Genomic DNA, 27,963 nt, shown 5'->3' on the forward strand with positions numbered 1-27,963 from the left:
ATTACTGATTAAATATAATAATTGAATTTATTTTTTCTCTTTTCTTCCCCTAATGGCAGGTGAAGCTGTGCCTCACCTGCCTCTCCTGACTGCACGTCACTGATGTACATAGATTGAACATATAAATAAAGTTTAGCTTGAAGTCCAGAAGAGATTTATACAAATATACACCTCTGTGTCAGAAGATTCATGTATTCATGACCCCCTTCTGTCCAACATAATACAGTCACATGACAAAAACTATGTGTTCTTGTGTTTGTATGTGAGGAGGCTTCGGGGGCGGGGCTTGGAAGGGTAGGGGGAGGGGTGCCAAACTGAGGCCACCTTAATAGCCAGGACCACCTGTGTTCCTATCCCATGTTTGGAGGTGTAGTAGCAGCACATGATGACGTCATGCTGCGGTTTGACAGCAGGTCATCAGAGGAGCACGTGACGTTCCCACCTGTACCTGTGACGTCAGGGACATTCCTGTAGTTCCCATCCACACCTTTCTCTGAGCTTTAGGGAGACAAATGTTCTGACCCACAATAGACAAACCCCACAGAAACCAGTCCTTTTTGGAGTGTCGCGCGCACATGCACCTGTGCGGCGTCCCGCGCCTCAGCAGCAGCTCTGGTTGCATAAGAAGAGGCTCCGTGCGCGGCACCGGCAGCTGCCAGCCTATCTCTTTAAATGAGACGGCGCTGCTCCGCTCTGCGTGCGTGCGTGCGTGCGTGTGTGTGTGGAGGAGAATAACGGGACAGAGAGAGGCCGCTCTGTTATGGAGGACGAGACGGTGGCAAACCCCGCGGATCGGTTCTCCTGCTCTCCCGCAGACGGATTCCAAAGCAGACCGTGAACCGGACCTGTTCATCCCGGGTCTGGTTCTGGACCGGTTCGTTATCGGCCTTTTTCCTGCGTCTATGGACTCGATGGGCGCGCCACCTCCTGCTCACCTATAGGACGCAGGGCTGTTATTCCTCATTATTACCGAGAGGACGGACCGAACCATGGACTGAACCCCGCCGTCTTCATCTGAGAGGTGCGGGGGGGGGGGGGGGGGGGTTGCACGGACAGGGATGCGTTCGGGTGAATGTATGTGCGTGAGCGGACGGGGGCTGATGGGGGAGCCCGCTCCCGATGATGAGGGATGGATGCGCGGCTCTTTGTGTGCGCGGCCGCGCCCGCGGGCACGCCGCTGATCATCTGCATCGAGTGGCGTATTATTAACAAACACATGACGTCAGTGTCGGTGGGTGACGCAATGCCTCTGCGTGATTTCCTGTAAGTGAAGATGCGGGTTCCCGTCGGTGCCGTTTCAGGGTTCTTGGCTGCGTGTTACAACGGGGTTTCCTGAGCAGCTCAGCAGGAGCGGGACAGCACACAGGTGTGACACCTGGAGGCACGCGCTCCGGTTCATTCGTCTAAAATTCTGAAATGTTGAGGCTGTGCAGCCAAACGTGTGTAAACTGTGGATGTGATTCTGTGATGCTGCTGTTTTTGAAAATGCTGCATTCTGACGTACAGCCATTTCTGTCAAAACCGGTTTATTTGAGCTCCAAAACATGAAATGGTTCAAAGCCTCCGGGTAGAATTGAATCGGAATAAGTAAGCCTAGTTTGTTTTAATGAACCTTTTCTTTTTTTCAGCCAGAGCTACAGGGTAAAACGGGTCAAATGTGGCTCCTGAGCCAGAGACCTGGTCTGGACTTTGGCAGACAATGCTTACAAAAAAGCTTTATTTTTGTCTGAATTCTTTCACCTGAATGTGCAGAAGTCTTCTTTTCCCCTTCAGGGGTCAGCACAGCCAATCAGCTTCCTCTGTCTAACCCAGCCTTCTGCAGGACAGAAGTGTAAATAGATGAGACCAGAAGCATGAATCCAAACATGGCCAACAAAGCAGAGGTTACAAAAACACCACTGACAATTGTGTAGAACCTGTGTCTGAGTGCAGTCATGTTATATTTTATTATTCTACATTTTCCAAATTTCTTAAAAGCCTCAAATGCAAAACCTAGAGAAGAAGGAAAGCAGGAACACATGGCGTTAAAAAAAGATTTAGAACATTTGAACTAATGCTCACATTTCAGACAAGATCAAATCAAAAAGCACAAAATTTAAAGTTAAAAGTTATAAAATGATAAATGGTGCATACCTTTCTGTCCAGAGCACTTTACCTTCAGTCCCATTCAAGACACACTCACAGTGACGGGTGCAAAGCCGCCATGCAAGGTGCTACCCAGGAGCAAGTAGGGCATTCTGTGCCTTGTCCGTGGACACTTTGACCCATGGGGAGGGAGAGAGGGAACTGAGCCTACAGCCTTCCAGTCAGAACGGAACCGCTCTACCCCTGTGGCTGTGGTGCACAAAGTTTGACAATCTAGATAGAGACCATTTTGCCTCGGGGCTCAGCTATGGTTTAGTGCCTTGCTTGAGGATGCAGACATATGAACCATTGAGTCCGGAAATGGAACCAACAAGTTGTTGTTTGTGACTGTTAATTAATTAATGATGACCTTGCAGTTCTGCATATATTTTTGTTTCTGACCCATCTAAGGCAAAACAGGAATTTGTTTTAAATAAAACTGGGATTCCGTTCATTTTCATAAATTTTGTTGAGATTGTCAGCGCTGTCCACTTCAAAGAATTGTGTTGGTTTGAAAAGCAGCGCTGCGGTGAGCGGGCTTCAGGTGTCCCCGGTTCTGGTGGACTCCAAAAAGTGGGTAATGCAGCATACATCTCCTCTGACCATCAAACGCTTTTTTCAAGCACAAATCTGGCTTTTTCATTCGTTAGTGCATCTACACGTACTCCAGCATAAGCACTTGTGTGCGTGTGTGTGTGTGTGTGGGGGGGGGGGGGGGGTCACTCTGCTCACAGCAGGACCTGCACTTCGGTGATGACCACAGACATGTGAGATGGACCAACCTTGTGGTCATGTGGCCTTTTGGTTTATTTTGGGCTCATGTAGGCTTGGATCAGATGTTATAAAGTCCTTAATTTTTTTCAGACAGAAAGTTGTGCGTTTCTGAGTTGAGTTTCAGAAACTGTCTGTGTTTTTCATGGTTTGAACCTTTTGGGGCATGAACAGACGACTTGTGGTGAGAACTGGACACACCTCCTTGATAGTTAACCCTTGTGCTATCCAAGGCACTTTAACATTGGGAGTGGGGTCATCTGGACCCCATAAGACAGCACAAGTGTTATGATGCTTTAAAAAACGAAGACTTTGATCTCAGTCATTTTGTAGATTTAGATTTTGAAGGGGTTCCGATCAGTGTGCTGAGACATCCAGAGCGCAAACAGTAGCGCTCCTGCTCTCAGGACAGGCTAACAGCTGTGACCCAGGATGGATCAGGTCTTGGTCTGTAGTTTGTTTGCATGCATTCATTGCTGTCAGGCTTGGTGTGAAAACGCTGAGGCAGCAAACAGAAACCCGGTCCACCGTTTCTTTGATCCTGCTCTGATTTGACAGATCTGACAGGGCACCAGAGAGGAAATACCCCACACAGCCAAAATCAGGTTTCTGCCGAAGCTATGCACTTAGATGCTGTCTGTCTTAAGCTTCCTGGCTGTGGTTCAGAGGTACTCCAGTCAATCTCTGGTTGGGAGGTCACAGGTTTGATTCCCACCGTCATGCCTGTATGTGGAAGTGCCCAACCCCACGTTTCTCCTGGTGGTTTTAGGTTGGCGCCAGTGTTTGGCAGCAGAGCCACCATCAGTGTGTGAATGGGACCGGGACCGTAAAGAGCCTTGAACTTTAATAAAGAAAAGGCCTACAGAAGTATACGCCGTTTCCTGGTTCTTGTTTGTTTTGGATGTGGTACATTTATAAATTAGCAAAAGCATAGGTGTGTTTTCGGTTGACATATGAACAAACCACCTATCAAACTTTACAAATATGTATTTTTATTTCTGCTTTGAAACTTTAAGCACACACATGTAGAGATTCTTTCTGGGTTTTGCGTGTTTCCTTGTGTTTGAAAAATTCTGATTTATAATGTTGGTTTATTGTTTACATGTTGCAGGTGTGGGACTTTGTTTCCTGTAGTTATGCATGGTTCTCTATTTTTGTTAGCTCTTTCTGAATGGGTTCTCATACTTTCAAACTTCCGATAAGATACTGTGAAAGCTTTGTCAGTAAGGATGTTAAGGCTGCCATTTCCTGTCAATATGAGAGAGTTGAAAGAAGAGCAGGAGGGAAATCAGATGAAGGTGTGAAAGAAAATCTATTTAAAAATAAAACAATTTCTTTCTTGTTTAAAAAGAAAAAAATATTGAAAGACCAAACTTGATTCATGAGAAAAAGCCAAATCTTTGAGAAAAGTAGCTTTTGATAAATAACTGTACCAAGTTAGAGAATAAAACATGAACCTGGGGCTGGATGGCTCAGTTGGTTTGGAACATGGGAAACCATTGTTTAGTGTGGGTCCTCTGGCAAGAAGATTCATGGTACTGCCCAGCTATGTAGCAGGAGGCTCAAGTCTGGGTCTCCCTGTGCCGGTCCCCAGCCTGGATGAAATACAGGGAGGAAGACGTGTAAAAAATCTCTGCCACACCACCTGTGCGGATCAGTGAAAGCTGATTGGCCAACCGCTGAAGGGATGTGCCAAAAGGTAAACAACAACTCTGAAAATACCAAATCCATCAGAATAGATTCTTTGTCTTATTTCAAGACAGACCAGTAGATCAAATTTAAAGTCCCACTTCAATTCTGATCTATTTCCAAAGTGTTCCCGATCTTTGATGACTCAGTTTTTAGCCAAAATCTAATAATCTGTGTCGTTTTTAGGACATAGTTTCTGCAGAGCGGCAGGAGTTCCTTAGAAATTCCCCTCTGAGTAGTGGGCTGGAAGTAACCCCACGCTGATATCCCATCATCCCTTTGTTTATACTCTCTCCCGCTAGCTTACAGCCCCTCCCCAACCTAACATTAGCGGTTCAACAAAAACAGCAGCAACATCAGATCCATCCATCCGTCGAGTTCTGATCCAGATTCCAGCTCAGACCAGGAAAACAAAGACGTTCATGGATCTATTGGTCTGCAGGTGGATTAGCAGAAAGGGGCGGAGCAAGGAGACTTTGGCCCCGCCCATCCCAGTTGCTGCATCACAACTGAGAGCTTTTTGAAACGGTGGGTTTTAACGACTCCTGATCCATCACAATTTAAATAAAGAAATGCAAAGAAAATGTTTTCTTTTTCTGCAAGCATTTTGGTGCAATTAGTTAACTGAAAGTTTTATAAACCCACCCAGAAGCAGAAATAAATCCCCCCAGAGTCACTTGGAAACTGCCAGGACGGCAGTAAGAAAAAAGATTGAGCGGTTTTTATTATTAGCAAACAACAGCAAAGGAAATAAGTGTTTTTTAGTTTATAGAAGTTTATAAAACCACCATTTATCTTGCTAATAAGGCTTTAGTCACATCTACCTGTACGCGTTTTTTTTTTTTTCGACCTGTGGGGGTGTTGTGGGTTTTTCGTTGTCCGCGTCCTTGGATGGTCATAGAGAGGAGAAGCTGCGTCTTCAAGGGAGCACAGGTGTGTCTTACAGTTCCCTAGAGGGTCTTCTGGACACCTCAAGGGAAATCATGAAATTGGAACGTACCATTGTTGTGTGAGTGGTGAGTGTATCGTGAAGTATTTGTAAGGATAATGGAAGTGACACAGGCTCAGGATGTACGGGTGATGCTGTCATACGGTGGTCTTTATGCAGCACGCACAGTAGGACGTCCACACAAGCTACTCTCTGATTGTCTAATTTCCTCGTTTCAGGCTGCAGAAAGGAGCACAAAACTGAAGTGATGGTGTTGGCTCCAAGCCAGTCACTCCTCTGAAGTGGATTTGGGTCCCTTGGTTCCACATACTAAATGGCCTGTTTTCAACTTTGGTTTAAAAATGGAAGATGGTTTTAGGATCTTCCAGCTAAGGCGCTTGACAAACGGCCTTTGAGACAGTGATCCATGCCATCATCACATCCCGGCTGGATTACTGAAACTCCCTTTACTTCGGGGTCAGCCATTCGTCCCTCTGACATCTACAGCGGGTGCAGAACGCTGCTGCCCGGATCCTGGTCGGAGCACTAAAGAGGGACCACATCACACCAGTTCTGGCTTCCCTTCACTGGCTGCCTGTTCATTTTAGAGTTCACTTTAAGATTCTTTAATTTGGTTTTAAATCTTTAAGTGGTCTGGTCCCGCCTTACCTCGCTGAGCTTTTTTCTCCCTACACTCCGGCCCGGCGCCACGGGTCAGCTGATCACTTTCTCCCGGAGGTACCGTGGTCAAAAAGGAAGTGTAGGGGTGATTGAGCCTTTTCTATCTGTGCTCTGAAGCTTTGGAATTCTTTGCCCCTCAGTATTAGACAAGCATCTTCAATGTCCATTTTTAAAACTCAACTAAAGATTCATTTTTATAGCTTTAATAGTTTATATAGTCACTAATGAGATGTTGCTGTTATTTCACATGTTTTTATTGTGTGGTTTATGTTTTTGACTTCAAGTTTTTTTATTAAGTTTAAATTTTTTATTCACTTTTAAAATTAGTTTTGAACCATTTTAGTCATTTTTAATTTTAGTGTACAGTACTTTCATCCATTTTTTATAATGATATAGTTAAAGCTTTAAAACTCTTTATGCAGAGCGGTTTTTATGTGGTGTAGCATAAAAAGGTTACCATGTGAATGACATTTCTTTGTTTCCTACAGTTCAGTTTCACTATTCTGATTGTATTCTAACATGTTTAGCTTTGTTCCATATTTAACTCTACATATTCATTCATAACATATTTTAAAACTCTCATTTCTAAGACTTGTGTCTCAGCATGAACAAAACTTCCCTTAAAACCCCTTGAACACCTGGTCCATGATTTCTTCCCTGTTATTCAGAATCATTCCACTAGGGGCAGTAGAAGGACTTTCCTGCTTTTTCAAAATGGCTGCTTCCATGAAATCTCACAAACACTTTTGATGGGAAAAGTGTAGCTAATTTTCAAAACTTGATGGTGTTTTGATAATCTGTTGCTCGTTTTTTATTGACTTTTTGTTGTGTTGAAAAATGCAACATTTTTTCTATAGTTACTTCTTTATAAAGCAGTTACACCATGAAAAATGTGTGGATCAAATGTGAGACAGTGGGTAATAAGATGATTTTTTCCTGAACACTTATAAACCGACACTATTGTGAGTAAGATCTTAACAAACCACCCAATGGATCAGAATTGATACTATCTATATCTCATAAGAAGATGATATTGCAAAATGTTTTGTGTATTTTATCAAAGGTTAAAGAAACATATTAATTATAAAAATGTGAATTTTTTGGTGAAAATGTAAAAAGTTTATTCCAGCTCCAAGATCAACTGTTATTACTGTTACAGAGTTTAGGAAAGATGGATAAAATCTTTTAGCAGAACTTTTTTTGGCACATTTGGTTTCAACATTAAACAGGAAATTCTGTTTCTGGTTCTCCAGGTTACTGATGTTTAACATGTCCTCCTCGTCTGAACTGAAGTCCCCCTGCATGACTCGAAACGGAATTGTGAAGTTGGCCGCCAATCAGCCCAATGGCCTGGGCAGCGCCAGCATCACCAAGGGGACCCCAGCTGCCAAGAACCGCCTCTGCCAGTCATCCTCCGTTCCCTCCATCCTTCCTCCTTCCTCATCTTCTCTCTCCTACCACCACCACCACCACCATCACCTCCTCCTGGATGGCACTGGCATGCCTCACACTGCTTCTCCATTACTGACCTCAGACTTGGACCCTGGAAAACCTCTGATTGGCCTGAAGCCATCACTGCGCCATTTCCCCCCTCTCACCCTTTCTAAGCCTGTACTGTTTGAGCGACAACTTGTCCTGGACGAGAAGCTTCTCAGCCGGCTCTTCTGCTATTTCACCACAGCTGAAAAATGTATGCTGGCGCAGGTGTGCAAGACATGGTGCAAAGTTCTGTATCAACCCAAGTTCTGGGAAGGAGTGACACCTATCTTGCATGCCAAGGAGCTGTACAACCTTCTGCCCAGTGGGGAGAAAGAGTTCGTAAGCCTGCAGGCCTTTGCTCTGCGTGGCTTCCAGGCATTCTGCTTGGTGGGAGTGTCGGACCTCGACATTTGTGAATTCATAGACAACTACCCTCTGTCCAAAAAGGGTGTTCGCTCAGTCAGCCTTAAACGCTCAACCATCACAGACGCTGGTTTGGAGGTGAGTCATGAGACTATTCGTTAATCCATCATTCAACCTGCTGAACCCAATATGGGGTTGCTGGAGCCTATCTAGCCAACAACCTGTTGGGCGAAGGTGGGATACACCTTGAACAGGATGCCAGTCTTTCGCAAGGCCGCACAAACACACACAGTCACATTCACACCTAGGGGAAATTTAGAATCACCACTTAACCTATGAAGCCTGTTTCTAGAGTTAAGACTTAGAAAGTCGGAGTGCCCGGAGAAAACCCACCCTTGTACAAGGAGAACATGAAGACTCAGAAAGGAGCCAGTCAGGATTCATAGCAGGCGAGATTGCTCACCACAACACCACTATGCAGCTGGAGTCATGAGACATTCAATACAAATTCAAGAAGAAACAAAGGAGGGAGAGAACGTAGATTTTTTAATTGTTCCTTTAGTCCATATTTACAGTTGGGCAGAAAAAGTGTTTCTCTGTCACCGTGTCTGGTCTTGAAAGATGAGAAAGGCCTGTAATGTCCATTATAAGAACACTTCAACTGAGACAAGAATACGGGAAATCACATTGTACAATTTTTAAAGAATTTATGTCTATAACAGTCCAAAAAATAAGCATTTGGTCAAAATCAGAGGTTCAGCTTAATGTGAACTAGTGTAACCCTTGTGCTATCTTAGATGACCCCCCCCTTCCATTGAGGTGTTCTCCCTACCATGACAAAGGTGGATAAAGGTGGAAAGATTTCATGTAATCCATGGACACCAGTGAAGATCACAAATCATTGAAGAAAAAAGGTTCAGAGCACTGTCTAGTGGGTCTAGATGACCCAACTCCCAACGTTAAAGTGCCTAGGATAGCACATGGGTTAACCCTGGTTGGGATTGACAGAAGTCAAAGATTTCCTGAAGGGATTCAGCAGGTTTGAACACTGCATCTACTATTTTGGTCCATTCGTACTTGCAGATCTTCTCCTGAGTTGTGATGTTGCTCGGCAACACAGAATTTAAGGTCTGTCCTCAGATTCTCTGTTGGATTAAGGTTCAGAGACTGACTAGAATATTCAATGATTTTATGTAGCCCCTCCTATGTTGCCCAGAAAGTCCTGCTTGCTGATGGAAGGAGGTTTTTTCTCATCTGACCACCTGACCTTATCCCAGTCCTCCTCTGGATCATCCAGATGGTCTCTGGCAAACTTTAGACGGGTCCGGACATGTGCTGGCTTAATCAGGGTAACATTTGCAGAATGCAGGATTCGATGACAAATAGTGGTCCCTCTTCCTCCCGCAGGAATTATGTCCTAAAAACTAACCGGTAAAATCTACAAAGTAGCCATTTCGGTTATTTACCAGTTAGTCACGTGCACAGTCTTTCCCCTGGTGTCCTTAGACAGCTCTTTGTTCGTGGTGGAGAGCTTGTAGTATGATTGTGTAGGGGAGTGGAAGGGTGTCTGTCATACAGATAACTGGTTCAAACTGGTGTCATTAACTAGTAGAGGATAGAAGAGCTTCTAAAGCAGAAGTAAAAGGCCAGAGAGAGACAGAAACCTTGTTTGTTGGAGCTAAAGTCTTTTTTCTGCACCACAATATGAATAAATCCTTTAAAATCCATACAGAGTCATTTCCTGGATTTCTTTAATTCTGTCTATCACCGTTGAAGTCATAGCATCTTAAATAATATGACCGAACACAACTTCAGCCGATCAGTGAACGTTTCAAGAAGAGAGTTCAAGAAGTCCAGATGCTATGACTCAACTTTAAGGCAATGCCACCTGGATAAAGGAGAATCGGTATGGACATGTACCCATGAGTAACATTACAGACCTCTGTCATCTTTGTAGGTGGGGCCAATTGTTAAACCATTAGTGCACTGTCTAAGATGTGCTGCACTTTTTAGACTAATATAGTATTAAAAAGGAAAAAAAAACCTTCATTTAGGGGGCACATTTAACAATAAGCTTAGCCTTTAAGCTGTAATCTTTGAAACACATACTTCACAAGAGTCGGTTTATTTTTGTATCACTTCTACTTTTGGTGTTTGGGGTGTTTGCTGTTAAACCAGTTTCTGGGAACAAGACACTTGATTAGATAACAGCTCTCAGATGGAGATGCGTGGAGATGGTTTCCATAGTGAAAGCATCATCTGCTGTAGGCTGCGTGGACATTTCTGTTTTTAGGTACGGATTGTTGTGCTTCTCTTTTGTTCACAGAAAATATCTTTTCAGAAACCAAAACTGCTGTTTAGTGAGGGTGAAAAAACTTGTATCATAGATTAGAAATTTTGAGCACATGGTCTCAGATGAAAGAGTTAGGCTGTGAGTCTCTTAAGATGAGTATAGACATTTTAGAATTTCGATTTTCTGCTTCAGTCTTGATCCATGCCAGCTGTTGTTTTCAGGTCATGTTGGAGCAGATGCAGGGCATGATGCATTTGGAGCTCTCTGGCTGCAACGACTTCACAGAGGCCGGCCTATGGTCCAGCCTCAATGCCAGACTGACTTCTCTGAGCGTCAGCGACTGCATCAATGTGGCGGACGATGCTATTGCTGCGATCTCCCAGCTCCTGCCCAACCTTTCTGAGCTGAGCCTTCAGGCCTACCACGTCACTGACACTGCCATGGCCTACTTTACAGCCAAGCAGGTTATCTCTTAGCTTCACTCCTGCTTGGATGTTTCATTCTTGGTTCCTGTAATGTGAAGTAACATCAGTCAGTTTTCTTTTTATAACAAAATGTCTAAAATGCATTTGTAGGGCTACACCACCCACACTCTGCGGCTTCAGTCATGTTGGGAGATCACCAACCACGGGGTGGTGAACATGGTCCACAGCCTTCCCAACCTGACTGCCCTAAGTTTGTCCGGCTGCTCCAAGATCACAGATGATGGTGTGGAGCTGGTTGCTGAGAACCTGCGAAAGCTGCGCAGTCTGGATCTGTCCTGGTGTCCTCGGATCACTGACATGGCCCTGGAGTATATCGCCTGCGATTTGCACAAACTGGAAGAACTGGTGCTGGACAGGTCAGTGCTAAGTGTAATCTGAATGATCAGTACAACAAACAAAAGAGCAGACTGTGACGAACAAAGAAGAGATCATCTTAGTCTTGAAATGAAAGACTACGTAGCAGGTTGGCAGTCGTGGTGCAGTGGTAGGGCGGTCGACATCTGATTGCAGGTGTCTTGGGCAGGACAATGAACACCACCTTTGCCTCTGGTTGGCACCAGTGTTCAGCAGTGGAGCCGCCATCAGTGAGTGAATGTGTGAACTGTGAATGTAAAGCGCTTTGGGCCTTCGAGGAAGGTACTAAAGCGCCAAACAAGTTTACGCCATTCACCATTTACAGCTCCTAAATCCAGATCCAAGAACCTTGTAGTGGTTAAAAAGTAAAAATGTTTGAAATATTTAATAGAAACAAAAAACAATTACTAAAAACAAAAATTTGGAGATGGCAGCTGCTGCTTCTGTGATGATCGTGTTGTTTCAGATCTGGGCTATTTCTTGAGGAGAATTTATCATGCAGTTATACGTCTATCTCAGGGATCACCACAAAGCCAAACACACTGACTCAGTTTTTTCTGCATACTCCTGGCCGGTTAAAGTGTGACCTGGTTTATAAAGGGGGGTGGGTTCATGAGCATAAGAGACATGGGGGGAGGGAGAGGTGCAGGGTAGTTGACGGGACTAATTTTTTATTTCTGTTCATTTCTTTCAGCAATAGCATCTTTCTTTTAAAGCGGCATCAATTATCTATATTAATTAACTAATAAAAATTAATAATTTGTGGAGACTTCAACATAGATCTCATAAAACTTGGTTCACATTTACAAACATCTGATTTTTTCGATCCATTATATAGTAAAGGACTGTATCCTTTGATTAAAAAGCCTAGCAGAATAACAACAACTAGTGCAACTTTATTAGACAATATTTTTACCAATATTTTGGAAAGTCAAAGAGATTGTGGGTTAGTAATTAATGACATAAGCGATCACTTGCCTATATTTGCTATATTTGACTTTAAATTGCCAAAAAAGTAAGCAGAAATCCACCAAATATACAAAAGAATAAGGAATGATGAAACTGTGAACGCTTTCAGAAACGATCTCATGAATCAGGACTGGAATGTATACAGATGATGTAAATGGTGCATATGAGGTTTTTCTAAAACGTTATTTAGATCTTTACAATAGACACTGTCCAGAAGTTCTTAGTAGAACTAAATCTAAAAATAACAGAAAACCCGGGATAACAAAGGGCTTAAAGAATGCATGTAAAAAGAAAAAATAACTCTATAAGGACTTTTTAAACTTAAGAACAACAGCAGCTGAAAAAAGTTATAAGATTTATAAAAACAAGTTACAAATGTATTGAGACAAGCTGAGAAGAAATATTATCATAGCATTCTGTATGAAAATAAACATAACACAAAGGCTACGTGGAATATTCTAAATAAAGTCATAGGAAATAAGTCAGGATCAATAGAACTACCTCACTTCTTCCTTAAAGACAATGTGGTCATTAAAAAGCAAGAGGACATGGCAAATGAATTCAATTCATTTTTTGTAAATATAGAACCCAACCAAGCAGAAAAGATGACATACAATATTCAATCAAAAGATGGTAGTAAAACAGAAATTGGATTTCCCAATCTATGTATTTATCTAATGTGACTGAAAATGAAATTTTGACTAAAGCAAACTGAAAAACATGACCTCAAAGGATAGTGATGGGATTGAAATGAAAATAATAAAAATGACAATAGATTGTATTGTAAACCCACTGCATCATATATTTAATCTTTCACTTAAATTGGGAATTTCTCCTGAGAGGATGAAAATAGCTAAAGTTATTCCTTTTTTTTAAAGGTCCAAGTCCAAGAGGTTTGTTTCTCCAGGAAATGATTTAATGTCATAGCTTAAAGGGAGGCTACACCAAATGATTCATACTTTACCCAGATTTAGTTCCAGTTCATATTACAAATGCTATAATATAAAGCACCTCACTTCTATCATTTCAGAGGACTAGCAAATTAAAGTCTCTGGACTTGGGCCCTTCTTGTATTAAACAGGGGGGCTGCCATATTGGATAACTAGTGCTGCCATCTATGGGATAAACCTAAACCCATGCAAGAGAGGCCCAAGTCCAGGAATTTAGCACTTAATGCATTTTAAATGTCAACCATAGTCAATCCATTACAACAGACTTTGGACTTTTTTGCACATAACCAGATAGCTTTTCCTTTGAAAACCATAGAACAATAATATCTCTATTTTGAATAATTGTGGACCTGGGCCCCTTTTGAACTAACCGATTCAATTACAGACCAGTAGCATTACTTTCCCAATTTTCAAAAGTTTTGGAAAAGTTGTTTGTTAACAAACTAAACAGCTTTATTAAAATAATGAATTACTAAGTGAGAATCAGTTTGGGTTTTGTTCTAATAGGTCTACAGGTTTGGCTATAATGAAAATAGTAGAAGAAATTTCAACAGAAATTGACAAAAAGAAATACACAATAGGAGTTTTCATTGATTTACAGAAGGCTTTTGGCACCAAAGATCATTCTATCCTGATTTCTAAATTATGTGAAATATGTTATTATATGTTGTATGATTATATGTTAGAGGAATCGCCCTGAGCTGGATCACCAGTTATTTACAAAACAGACAACAATATGTGCAGTTTGGAGGAAATAATTCTGATCTCATGAATATTATTTGTGGACTTCCACAAGGCTCAAATATAGGACCTAAACTTTTTATTTTAGATATAAATGATATTTGTGATATTTCTAAGTTGTTACAGTTTCTTTTATTTGCTGATGATACTAACTTTTTCTGTTCTGGGAATAATCTGAAAACCTTAGCTAAAAGTATTGAAATGGAAATTATAAAACTCACACTACAATAAACTACAAGAAACTATTTTTGAATCTGACAAAAACAAAGTTTATGGTGTTTGGTAATAAAGATAGACAGAAGTGATTTTGTCCATTGACAACAGAAACATAAAACAGCTGTCTGAATTTAAATTTTTAGGGATTATGTTGGATGACAAATTAACATGGAAATCTCATATATTTTATGTTAAAAATAAAATAGCCAGGAGCCTTTTGCTCTGAACAAATCTAAATATGTTTTACCATGTGATTTTATGCACGTTTTATTGCCCTTTACCTTATTTTACATATTGTATTGAAGTGTGGGGAAATACATATGAAACTAATATAAGGCCCTTAATTCTATTACAAAGGAGAGCTATTGGAATTATTCACAAAGCTAAATTTAGAGACCACACAAATGAACTTTCATTAAGTCAGGTTTATTAAAACTTCAAGATATAATCGAATTGCAGACCTTATTATTTATGTTTAAAGCCAGAAACAGAGATTTACCAGAAGACCTACAAAAGCTTTTAACTTTCACCTCAGGAGATGAAAATCATAGGAGAAAATTTGATTTCAAACAACAGATTGTTGGAACAACACTAAAGCAAAAGTGTTTGTCTATAGCAGGGGTAAAAATGTGGAATTCTCAGGAGAATCAGGTAAAAAGTTGTCAAAATATAATTCAATTGAAACGGATGTATAAAGCTAAACTAATTAGATTGTACAAACTTGATTCTTGAATGGAATGTTTGGAATGTTTGTACTAAATGAATGGACTGTATTTACTGTGTAGTGGAACTGTATATTGTGAAATCTGAGCACAGGTGATGGTGTGAGAAATGTAAATGTGATGCAATGTTTAAAAGGGAGCAGACAAAAAGAATTGCATTCTTCAATTCTGCTCCCTTCCAATCATGAACATTCAATATAAGACAAACATTTAAACATAATGGACAATCAAGTTTTCATGAAAGGAACAAAACAAAAGAAATTAATGAAAATGAAATGTATATCATTTTAAAACAGGCCAGTGTCGTTCAAATTAAGAGAAAATATTTTTTTGATTCAGGCCATGGTATATTCAGTTTGCATTTTTTTGAAATGGAGAGATGCAGTTTTTGTGATGTCGTGTTTATTAATCTGCAGGTGTGTGCGGATCACTGACACCGGGCTGGGCTACCTGTCCACCATGTCATCTCTGAAGAGCCTTTATCTCCGCTGGTGCTGTCAGGTACAAAAAAAATAAACCAAAAACCCAACCATAAGAAACAACCATGCAACCGTTAAAACACAGCCAGGAAAACTGACAAAACTCACAACATTGCATCATAAAGTTCAATGATGAAAACACAATAAAACACAACCGCAAAAGGCAACCCCAAATTATTAAACACTACTACAAATCCCAACCATAAAACAGGAGCATTGTGAGACAACCTTTTCGGTTGACGTCGTCATGACTTGTAGGATGGACAGACCCAGATGCTGAAACCCAGAATGAGGACACAGGTAGGTATGAGGTAAGTAGGAGTATTTATTTTTCCTTCCAGGAGAGATGGTTGTGGCTGTGGCTTGTAGTGATGGGACGAGCGACACTGGTGCATCAGCACAGTGCCGAGAGCTCAAGAGTGAAACCTCGTATCGGTGCGTGTATTGCTTTAAGAAAGAATCACGTGACCGATACAGGAACTGTATCGTTTGGATGTGCCGCGCCAAAGTGTGTTTATAAGGACACAAACTGTATCAACATGTCGTGGGTTTGTCGGATGGAGTTTTGCTTGATCATGGATCGTCCTAGGAAGTTTTCCCCGGTGTGGAATAATTTTGATCTCGTGACGCCAAACAAGGTAAATCTTTTTCTCCTTTACTATTTTTTAAGGTGGCGCATTGGATTCACTCACTTTATCAGTTTATCAAGTGAATGACCTGTGATACATATGATAGTCAGTTAAAGAGCCTTACAGTTGCTTTATTCATGTTATCATTTAATTATGAGATCTGATCTCGTAATCATGAGATAGGGTGTCTATTTTTTTAACAAGTGAATGCAATGTTCTGGTAAGAGGTTTGAATTGTTTTCAGATAAATTAACTTTTTCTGTTATTGTAGGTGAAGTGTCGGCTCTGCTCCACAGAGCTATCTTACATCAATAAGAGCACTTCATCAATGCTGAGGCATTATAGAGCTCGGCATGGCAATGAAGAATTGGCAGATACTCGTGAGAATACCCCAGGTATGTTGAAATTCTCTCTAAAAATTGTGCTAAAAAAAACATGCATGCAAACAGACAGGCTCAAGGCCTGGTATCGAACCTCCAACCCTCTGAACCTACACCGCTGCTGTGATGCGACAGTGCTAACCACTACACCACCATGTCGTCTTATGTCTATTTGAAATTGTTTGTAAAATGACAGTCCTTTTATTAAGCTTTTGACAAAATAGTTCCTTTTGGCTTGCAGTTCCTAACAAGCAAGCAGTGGATGAGGCAGTCGTCAATATGATCATCAAAGACTGTCAGCCACTCAGCTTTGTTGAAAATGAGGGATTCAGGGAGCTCCTGAAGCTTATTTTACCCTTGTATGCTCTACCAAGCAGAAAGGTATGTTTAAGAAATTTTTATTATATGTTTGTAATAAATATATAACTATATTTTATTGGTGTAACATTATTTGTATGGTTATTTTCAGACCATCAAGGACTTGGTGAGCCAGAGATATGAGGAGGAAAAGGAGAAAACCAAAAAGGATCTCCAGAGTGCCGTTGCTGTTACTTTAACAGCTGATATGTGGACGTCTATGAATATGGAGGCATATCTAGCCGTTACTGGCCACTATGTGGACAAAGAAAGCCATGAACTCCATTCATCAGTCTTGGCAGTGCAGCATTTTCCTCAAAAACACACAGCAGAAAACATCGCCACGGTTAAAAGGAGCCTCATGGAGGAGTGGGGCATAGCAGGAAAGGTCAGGTGTCTTGTCACTGATGCAGCAGCAAACATGGCTGCATGTGCTCGAATGCTGCAAATACGGCACACTATTTGTATAGCCCATTCCCTGAATTTAACTGTGAGAAGATCATGTGATCAAATCCCAGCAATAACTGAAATACGCAACAAAACACGGCACATGGTGACATACTTTCGATCGAGCGTGACTGCTAAAGAGAAGCTCACTCAAATACAGCAACAGCTGGGAACACCGGGCCATAAATTAATCAATGAGGTGCCAACACGATGGAACAGTACCTACCAAATGTTTGAGAGAATGACTGAGCAGAAGGAGGCAGTCTGGGTGTCACTGGCCTCATTAAAACCTGACATCACTCCACTGACTCCAGAAGAATGTCAGATCATTGAAGAGATGCTCAGGGTTCTTGCTCCTTTTGACCAAGCTACAAGAGAACTGTCTGAGGAAAAAAGGGTCTCTGGGTCGAAGGTCATTCCCATGATGAGAATGCTCCACATTGAGCTTCAACGTCAGGCCACAACAGTGACAAAAACAGCTGCTCAGCAACTGGCTGAAAACCTGAGGACGCGGCTAACTGATGCTATTTGCGGCATGGAATCTCTCAGTGTGATGACTCTGGCAACTCTGTTAGATCCCAGATTTAAAAAAAATGGATTTGTTAGCCAGCAAAAGGCAAGTGAAGCGGTGAAGAGACGGCAGTCAGAATGTGCAGAGGAAATGAGGAGCCAAGAGCCTGACCCAAGAGAAGAAGAGCCTAGCTCTTCACATGGGTCAGAACCCAGTTCAGGTATGAAAATACATTTCTGTGGCACTTTGTGAAATGATATATCATGTGATAATAACGTAATGATTAACTATTTTTTTACGTCACAATCTCTGGAAAACGTTAGATATGGAGGTTGCAGAAACCCAGAAGACGAGAAACGCAACAGCTGACTCCATTATTGAAGTCCAACGCTACCTGGCAGAAACAAACACACCCAGAAACCAAGATCCTTTGCAATATTGGAAAAGGAACCAGAAAATATACCCACATCTTCATCAACTTGCACTTAAAACTCTCTGCTCACCATCATCGTCTGTACCATGCGAAAGAGTATTTTCCAAGGCTGGGGAGCTGGTGTGTAAGAGGAGAAATCGCCTTGGAGCAAAGACACTCCAAAAACTTTTGTTTCTCAATAAAAATTCATGAACTAATCACTTTTTTGTCTTTTATTTCATATGATTTAACAGTTAAGTTGACAAATGTGCACATAAATTAAAAAATTGTAACTAAATTTTCACTCTAATTTGCTATATTTTACATACCAACTCAGTTTTAGCATTTACACGAACTAGGAATGTATTTACCTGCAATGATTTTATAACTACTGCAGGGGTCACTATTGGGTGACCAACACAGTATCAATACAGTGCCGACACAGTTTGCTTAGTGTGTCAATACACTCCTTGAGGTATCATCGTCCCATCACTAGTGGCTTGAGGCGGGGCTGGAGGTAGTAGCGCGGCTAGGCAGAGCGTGGTGTTTCCACCAGAATGCAGAAGGGCTCGATCTGACTTCCACACAGGTGACACCTGGAGGCAGGAATCCTGAGGCAGGGAGAACAAAGTTAGAGTCGAGGCAAGACTTGGCTTTACATGAGCTAGACTGAGACCAGTTATAGTCACCATAAGGGGCAACGAACTGGCGTTGAATACTGGAGCTGGGTCTCCTTTTGAGCTGCAGCAGGTGATGAGGTGAATTGGTCTGAGCTGGTGGAGTCAGGAGCAGAGCAGGAGGGGGAGGGGGAGGAGACTGACAGGCACAACAGACTTCAGGCTAACCTATCCTTAACAGAACAATGGCACATAACCAATAGCAAACCATTTGACACAGCAACAAAGCACAAGCAATTAAAAATACAGCTATATACCAAAAAAAAGTCCAGAAACCCAACCACATACTACAACCCCTGAAACATGACTTTAACACAAAACACAACTGTAGAAAATACAAATACAAAACACAATAATGAAGCATAACCAAAAAAACAAAACATACTAGCAAAAACTAATTCAAAAATAAACTACCATATAACTCAAACATCTAAGATACCCAAAAAAACTACTAAAAAACAAAACTATGAGCCTAACAACATAACACAACTACCAAGTCAAACAACAAAACCTAACCTTAAAGCATGAACATGAAACACAGCTATGTTTTCTTACAACTGAGCACAGAAATGACTCTGATTGTTGTTTTGCAGGTTCAGGATTTTGGACTGCAGCATTTGTTTGGAATGAGAAGCCTTCGCCTACTGTCTCTTGCAGGTATGAAATCTGTTCATTTGTTAGGCTTCAACAAAGAGTCAGTGCTGAGCTGCAAGTTTAAATGGGCCGGTCATGTACAGTGTTCCCTCGTTAATTGTGCGAGTTACGTTCTAAAAATAAAAAATCTACAAAGTAAAATTACAGATAAAACTCCTCACTGCACTTTTTATCCACGTTTCTCAGACAGACATTAACATTTTTACATTTTTCTTGTTTAAACTCTTAAAGTTCAAACCTTCAGAGAAAAATAAGTCCAGTTTTATGGAATGAAAACAAAGATCTGATCACATTTGAAGATTTATGTAACTGTGGCAAAATGAATACATTCTGTACTGCAGACTCAGCACAGAGGACATTGATTGACAAGGTCTCCAGCCAATCAGGATGCACAATATGTGAATTGTGTAAGTGTATTTTTGGCTAAGGCTGCTAAATAAAATCAGGACACATCAGATTTGAAAAGGATTTCATAAAATAGGAGCATTAATTTGAATCATTATCTTCTTGTTTAACTTGTATTTCTCAGGAAAAAAGATATGATTGTTAAAATTTAATTCTTTCACCAAGTGAATCTGTTGCGGTTTGTGGCATTCTAAGTTGATCACTTTTAAGCATAAAACCAAATTTGATGTGCCTGCAGTTGTCACTTTTGCTCAATTTTCTTGACATTCCTTAAAGTTTGTGTCAGGAACTGGGGGGTATTCCAGAAAGCAGGTTATGCTAGCTCCCGCGGTAAGTTTGAGGCTAAAGAAGTGTACAACCACCGCTTTCGGTTCCAAAAACAGAGGTATGTTTCAGGGTATGTCAAGTTGCCATAGCAACTCATGCTCTGAACATAACCTGGTCTGGAGCAGGTTATGTTGAAGGTTAGTTTGTTTTCAGAGAGGTGAAGCAGCATGGCGTGTCCATTTGAAGATGATTTAGTGGATGAAGAAGCTCAGATAATACTTTTTCCACCGTGAGAGGGTGATAAGACCACATATGGATGTTGGAAAGATAAGCTTTTTACTTTGATCTATTTTAATTATTTGCTTTAGTTAAGATAAATCAATTCTTTTTAGTTCAGTCATCTTAAAAATAACATGTAGTTTTCAGACAGTTATTTTCCTTTCATTCAAATTAATTCAATTAAGTAGATGTAACTTTGGTGCTGCTGTTAGATCAGCACCGCAAGGGATTGTGGGATACCATCCCCTTTGCCTGTCTGGACGGATTTGGGTTTAAGTGTGGGTTTTTGACCAAATGTGTTTAGTTGTTTAGCTGTTTTATTGTGTTTTGTCGAATTATTTGTACTGTTATATTTTATTCTTTCTGCACCATGAGTGAGAGGGAGGAAGAGGCTGATGAGTTTATACTACTGGATAATGGAGTAATGATATATTCAGAGAAATTGTATATAGTTACATGATACAATGCTGTCTTGTTTTATTTATTTTATTGTTATACAAATGAGTATATCTGCAGTCTCAAATTTAGACATATGAGAGTTCAAGAATTACAATAAATGAAGATGGAAAAACATTTAATTGAATTGGAGTAATATGACATTTAGTTATTTAAATATGTAAATTTGAGTTGTAAAAAGAAATATTGAGTTGGATAGACGTAAGAAATCAGGGTTGAAAAATTTTAACTCCAATACTTGTTACCAATTGAATGAATTTAAGTTGGATATGTTATATATATATATATATATATATATATATATATATATATATATATATATATATATGCGTCACAATGAAAATAAGATCAGAAACTTGTGCGTTTACTTTGTCTGTTCTTTTCTCCAAGCAGAAACTCTTTCTTTTGCTGATGATGCAGCCGTATTACTTTTTGATGGACGTATAATCTTCATACGCCGTGATTAAAATCTCAGACTCCGTCTCACTGAAGTGTAGCCTCTCTTTTTTTCACCATGCGTTTCCATGGTGACTCCGTAAATCTGCGATCCATTGAGAATGTCTTTATGTACCTGCTGTGCACGTGCGTTAACCCAGGGTTACCAAGTGGAGCGTAATTACGCTAACTCATATCCGGTCTTTTGGAACCGACATTCCCAGAGTAAACAAGTTCAGGCGGATTTCAGCCAGAGTTCAGGCTTAAAGTCAGGGTAGTTTAAACATGCTTCCTGGAATACCCCCCTGGTGGCGGAGGAGCCAAAGTGCAGGAGACTAGGCTTGGTGACAGAAAATAAAACATGTAATAAACAAAATGAAACATGACAAAACCATGGGATAAGCAGAAAAGAGTAAATGACCTGACTATGAGGAACTGAACACCAGACTCATATACACACTGAGGATAATGAACTAAATAAAGACCAGCTGTGGATGAACAACCTGATCTGGAGTGACAGACAGGCCATATCAGAACATGACCAAAACAGCAAAAAGAAAAAAAACGAAGCAGCAGAACCCTCACAAGTTGTGTTGTTTTAAGAAGAAATATGAATTAACAGAAAAGGAATCAAATGTCAAAACTGTTTATTTTCAAGAAAAGAATTTTGAAACTTAGGCTGTATTCAGACTGGACACATTTGGTTCTTTTTAAGTGAACCAGAGTTGTCCGGGACCAGAAACCGCTCTTCAGCCCATCTTTTGAGGTGGACTCTATTCTTTTTCAGTTGGACTGAGCTGCGGTTCACTCTGAGTTTCTTTAGTCTGAATACAATCTGTCGTCAGAGCGGAAAAACTGAACCAAAATGGCCACCCTAGCCGGGCATTATGGGATGTAAACAGAGTAGTGGAGTAACAACGAGATCAATACAGGCTCCCTGAAACAACTCTTAACGTGATGCACATTGCTTCTCACAATCTGTCATAAACACTCATGGGCGTAGCTTCTTAGCCGCCGTCTCTTCGGTAACCACCGTGCAGCACGTCTCCACCAGGTCCATCTGTCATTCATACAGACGTCTAGATTGATCAGCAAAATATAAAGGTTGAATCAGTGAACTATCTTGACAAGGACTGCAAAGAGCAGGACTTCCATAATTCCTGCCTCTGTTTGCTTTGCCCCGCCTTCATAATTCCTAACCAATGACTGAAGGGATCTTCAGTCACATGGTCCAAATTAAGCGGACTCGGTCCAGACCAACAGACTTTTACAGTCTGAATACAGCCTTTGATTGTAGCACACAAAAGTGTTACATTTGGACATGAATTTACATAATGACAATAAAAATAAAATACTATTAGATTTGATTAGTGTTTATTTACAGGAAAAATTACTGACTTTTTGATCTTTCACTGTAAATTAACTAAGAAGAACCTTAAAACCTGTGAAAGGCCGTGATTACCTCGCTGATCTGAAATCGTGCTCTGTTGTTGGAAATCAGCACTCGCCACAGTTTGCCCAGAACAAACACCATGTTCTGGTGGAGTTCTCTGTCAGAGCCGGTAACAAGGGAGGCTGGACAATGCTCTCCACTTCTGTTGTCTCTGCAACTACTCGGAGCTGTCACAATAGGGTCTCTGTTGCCATGTCTTGAAGGCGATCTCTGAACCCAGCGATGGATGGCGGAAGAAAGAAATGCTATCAATCTGAAAAAGAAATTTAACTGAGCCCGGCTGGCATGTGGGATTCCTGAGGCCACGAAGAAGAACTATCAGATGGGAAGTTCTCAAAAACTATCTAGGGCCTCAGGAGGCATTTTTCTGTCAGCACCACTGTTGGTGCGGGTGGGGAGCTGTCTGCTGGGAATAGTGTTGGGCATTGAAAGGAATACCTTGAGAATCTCCTCAACCCTGCTGACTATTCTTGAATAAAGGAAATCTCAGGGGGGGGCATCAGGGTAGTGCTGTCATTCACCCTAGATGAAGTCACTGGGGTACTCGAGGAGCTCCATGGTACAAAGGTTCCAGGGATGAATAAACTCTCCCCAAGTACCTGAAGACTCTGGATGCTGTGGGGCTGTCTTGGCTGACACGTCTATACCGTATGGTGTAGCAGTAGGGGACAGTACCACTGGATTGGGACACTGTTTCCTGTTTTTAAGAAGGGGGACCAGGGGTGTGTTCCAACTCCTGGGGAATCGCACCCCTCATCCTCCCATGGAAAGGCTATATCAAAGAAATAGCAGAGTCTCTTTCTGGAAGGGGCGGTTCCTCTTGTTGTGACATCACAATGTGAGGACCCATCATTTTCATGGGTTGGGAGGGGCTGGTGCTCAGAGAGCAGGTTTTTATAGTAATACTCAAAATGCGTGAACGATTCAAAATACCACTTTGTGGTTGATTATAGAGAGAAATGAACATTTTTACACTCAAAAGCTAAAAAATAGATTCTGCATGATATAGACCCTTTAGATCAAAAATAGCAAATATAATATAAAAAAACACTTGGAAAAGATTGTGTTTTTATTCTGTGCAACCAACGCTTGATTTTTTTTCAAATAAAACTTTTATGGTTCAGCTGGTAAATCAAAGAGTTTGTCCCCCCCCCCCTTTTTGTGGTCTAACTGTTTCCTTTCTGGGTCTGGCAGGCTGCCCCCTCCTGACCACCACTGGCCTGTCAGGGCTCATCCAGCTGCACGACCTGGAGGAGCTGGAGCTCACCAACTGTCCTGGAGCAACAGCAGAGCTCTTCAAATATTACTCCCAGCACCTGCCCCACTGCATGGTCATTGAATAAGAGCACCCCCCTGCACTGATGTTATTCCTCCTTCTCTTCGCCCTTTCTTTTCTGAAATCCTCCCTGCTCCCACCAAAGTAACCCCACCCTCCTGGAGCCGTTGTCTTCCTTCCTGGCCCACCAAGCAGACTCATCCTCAGGCAGAAGGCAGCAGAGGGGCTGATAACGGGCATGCTGGCCCTGCAGGAAAAAGGGACAGGGATGCTGAGAAGGAGCGTGATGCGACGTCTTGTTTGACAGAAGAACCCTTGTTCAGACCTGAGCAGACACAACCTTTCTGTGAGTGAAGGCCCTCTGGACCACAAGGACTCACTTCAGAACTGCTACTCAGGAGGTTACAGGAAGAGGTCAGGTTGAGACTGGGGGTCATGAAGAAGCAGTTCAGGCGTCAAATGACTCAAAAAAACAGTTTCTGTCTTTTCTCCGTCATATGAAGGTAGAAGTTCTCAGCTTTTCTTCAGGACTCCATCAGCTTTTCTGATTTCTGTCATCAGGACTCGGAACAACTAACAAGGAAAAAGAACGTTTTGAAAACATCTGTTTACAGTGACATTTTCTTTGTTTTGGGGGTGGGGGTGCACGCTTGACTGATATTGTGTGATTTAGCTTCTTTTTGCAAGTTGTCAGTTTTGTTTACATTGATTATGCTGGTGTGAGTAGAAGAATGAGGTCAAACACAGGAGAACATACAGGTGCGTTCACAGAAGGACTGACAGTTTCTTCTTCGATTGATGATCAACTCTTGATCTAGTTACCGCCTTCAAACCTGTTCAGACTGTGGAATGTGAGCGGAATTATCAGAGAACTATCAGGAGTTTATTCCTCTAAAGTACGAGTAATTAGGCAGCGAAGAGTTTTTTTCCCCCACTTCTTGATGCTGGGGGGGAGGGCAATAATACACATACAATTCTAATACACTTTGGAGTCATGTCAAGTAGCTGTAGTGGTTGATAAGTAAGGGTTAATGGGCGACGAAGTGTGAATTATCAGAAATTAACGCACGACGTGGAAGCCTGAACCATCCGACGCAAAGCAGAGGGTGGTTGCTTGTGCGAAGTGCGTTAATGGTGATAATGCACTCTTCCAAGGCCATTTACCAGCTTATACCAAGGTCACTTACAAAAGAAATAAATATTCAACCAGTTTTTAGTACTTTATTGTTGTTATTTTTTCGGTTTTGATCGCTTTTTTTCACCAAAAGGGAACTATTTGTTCCCACCCTTTGACCTCTGACCTCAACTGCAGCGGCAAAGGAAAGTGATATCTATGTTGATGATCACAATGTGTTAAATAAAGCATCAGTTCAGAGAGAAAGTTCTCCTCTTACTGCCTGTTTTTGTCCAGATGATGAAGATAAAGTTTGTTTAGAAGAAGGCAGCCCAGTGATACAGAACATTTAAAATATGTGACTGAAATTTTTTCTAGGTGTACATTATCACTTTTTAATGCACACCCAGCTGTCTTTCAGAATCGAGGATTCACCCTGACCATGGTACAACCGTTCATAATCTGAAGCAACTCTCAGCAGAGCAGCAGAAACATTTCTGTCCTTACAAACATGAAAAAAGGGTTTTATAGATTCTTTTGTTTTGACTGTTCTGTGAACGAGTTCAGCTGTCAGAACAGGGGAGTAAGTTAATGATCAGGGCTGCAGATCTGCCCCTCAAACTGGGATGGAGCAGATTCTGGTTTGAACCGGCCCCACAAATCGACATGTGACCCTAATGTGAAATTGCTGATTGATCAGAATATGCACGACAGGAATTTAATGACATTTTTTTCAAAGCAATCTTATCATATTGACATGTTAGCAATTATGTTCTAACATGTAAACAAGTTAGCATACAAACAAGGTGGTACTTCAAACATAAAAAGTAAGCTGTAAAAAAACCTACTAAAGCCTCCATGTTGCCATGACAACCCCTCAATGATGGAAGAGTAAAAGAACAAATGGGCTGGGCTGCAGGGGTCCCTGGCTGTCTGACATCTTAAACATCTGTGTTCATGCTTTTGTGTTCATAAAGTGTTTGCTTTGGGGAAAGCTTACATTTCCCATTGACCTCCAGCCTGGAAGGTGGGGTTGTGCCCTAGAGAAACTGTTTGATGGCACATTACCCAGCATAGCTTGCATGTTTTTACGTGGTCTGTTTTTTTCCCCTATTTGTTCAGCTCTCTTTGGTGTACAGAAAAATATTTATTTAGTCATTTATTTATTAAAGAAACATTTGTTAGCTATTTTGTTTCAGTTCTGGATTATCTTAAATTATGGGGTTCATTGAACTTTCTCACTGTTGGATTTTCTTGTTTCTGTTGTAGCAGTTTAGCTGCTGTAAAGAAAGAAGAACACAAACCTTTGGATATCACTGACTATGTATATTTCTTTAATCTTTCTTAAAACACAACAGTATCTTTGCTCTGTGCCAGTCTGTGTCAGCGTTGTGTTGCTGTTCAGCTGCTTCATGGTGAGGAAAGACTCATTGTGAGGTTTTGTTGTCCTGAAATCAGCAGAATATACAGAGTTTGATATTTACAAACTCAAGGAAGTCTGGACACGATGGCTAAAATGTTCTCATTTGAAAAGGGCATGATCTCTGAGGATTATGTGAAAGCTTATTAAAAACAAAAGTGTTAACATGAAGGTTGTTGGCTGCAGCTAAACTCCTGTCAGTCTGTTTTATCCAAATACTCCACTCGAGTAAAATTCATTTCAACCCTTGTGCTATCTTAGATGACCCCCCCTTCCAGTGAGGTGTTCCCCCTACCATGACAAAGGTGGATAAAGGTGGAAAGATTTCATGTAATCCATGGACACCAGTGAAGATCACAAATCATTGAAGAAAAAAGGTTCAGAGCACTGTCTAGTGGGTCTAGATGACCCACCTCCCAACGTTAAAGTGCCTAGGATAGAACAAGGGTTAACTGATATTACTCAAATAAGTAAAGAGTAGTCATCCACATCATCTATCAAGTAAAACTGGTGAAGAATCTACTGAAGTACGACTTACCAGAACAAACGATGATGAATGATGTATCCAATAAGGCAAACAAAACCAAATGAACGACTAAACTTAACTCTGTGGTATTTCATATATTTATGACAGAACATTTGATCTGAGGGAAGACGTCATGTGTGGATTGAATTAGGGATGCACAATATTTGATTTGTTTGCAGATAGATGTAATGCAGATTTTGTTTGGTTGATACAATACCTGATATTTCCAAAATCTTTTTTTGTGAAACAAAACACTAAGTCCCATGTGTTTGACGACAAACTTTGTGTTGATTCAAATTATATTATTATCTGTATGCTCAAAGCTGAATACTATCGGCAGGCCAGTAGAAGTTTCTTTGTTCTGGCAGACAGGAAATTTATTTTATTTTACAAATGTTGTATAGATATTATTGTGCAAACTTCAAAAATAAATATTTTGCAAAGAAGTGATAGTTATATGCTGAAAACAGTCAAGTGCAGCTGAGTAAGAGCACGTTCTCAAACTAAATTTATTCAAGTCTAGCAAGTTTGAGGCAGTAAAACTCCTCTGAGGAAAACCATTTTTACAAAAAGTATGTAAAGTTAATGGAATGGAGTAAACAGATGCCACTGCCAGAATTTGTTGAGTTGCTCCCACATTCGGGTAGTTTACTATGTTTATGTGTTTTCTGGGTTTACATGAAAAATTTGGGCAAAATCTGGTTAACTGTCATTTTAGAAATAAAAGAAGAAATCTCAGAATTAAAATTAGAAATGATTAAAATTGAAACATTTTCCTTTTATTTGATGGTTTATATTGTTGGTTCAGAGATGTTTGTTTTTCCTGATGCAAGAGCTTACTGTTAAACTGAAAGCAGCGGTCGATACGTCTCCCTGTCCTGCTAGTTGATCAAAAACTAAAGAGGCTTTCTGGCCTCTGTTCTCGTCCCGGTTTAGTGTTTTTGCGCTGGATCAGCTTCCAGGACACATGTTTACATCATGCAGACTCATTCTCAACAATAAAAACTCACTGGAGATTCTT

At 41.0% G+C, this 27,963-nt stretch overlaps 2 protein-coding genes across 3 annotated transcripts; both read left to right on the forward strand.

Moving 5' to 3' along the window:
• The first annotated feature begins 655 nt into the window (after positions 1–655).
• On the forward strand, positions 656–27,963 carry fbxl16 (F-box and leucine rich repeat protein 16). 2 transcript variants are annotated; one of them, XM_023957924.1, is made up of 7 exons: positions 656–1,021; positions 7,447–8,173; positions 10,550–10,792; positions 10,904–11,169; positions 15,182–15,266; positions 19,251–19,314; positions 23,801–27,963. In XM_023957924.1, the coding sequence occupies exons 2-7, from the start codon at positions 7,454–7,456 to the stop codon at positions 23,947–23,949; spliced, it is 1,527 nt and encodes a 508-aa protein (XP_023813692.1). In that variant the 5' UTR covers positions 656–1,021; positions 7,447–7,453; the 3' UTR covers positions 23,950–27,963. The 2 variants fall into 2 exon arrangements, with proteins under 2 accessions (XP_023813692.1, XP_023813693.1); XM_023957925.1 differs by lacking the exon at positions 656–1,021 and adding an exon at positions 1,127–1,366.
• LOC111947796 (zinc finger BED domain-containing protein 4-like) lies at positions 15,274–19,005 on the forward strand. The gene is made up of 5 exons (XM_023957923.1): positions 15,274–15,882; positions 16,145–16,268; positions 16,495–16,634; positions 16,723–17,788; positions 17,892–19,005. Exons 1-5 carry the CDS (start codon positions 15,616–15,618, stop codon positions 18,191–18,193), a joined length of 1,899 nt encoding a protein of 632 aa, XP_023813691.1. The 5' UTR covers positions 15,274–15,615; the 3' UTR covers positions 18,194–19,005.

This window comes from Oryzias latipes, chromosome 8 (assembly GCF_002234675.1).
Source record: "Oryzias latipes chromosome 8, ASM223467v1".
Classification (NCBI taxonomy): domain Eukaryota; kingdom Metazoa; phylum Chordata; class Actinopteri; order Beloniformes; family Adrianichthyidae; genus Oryzias; species Oryzias latipes.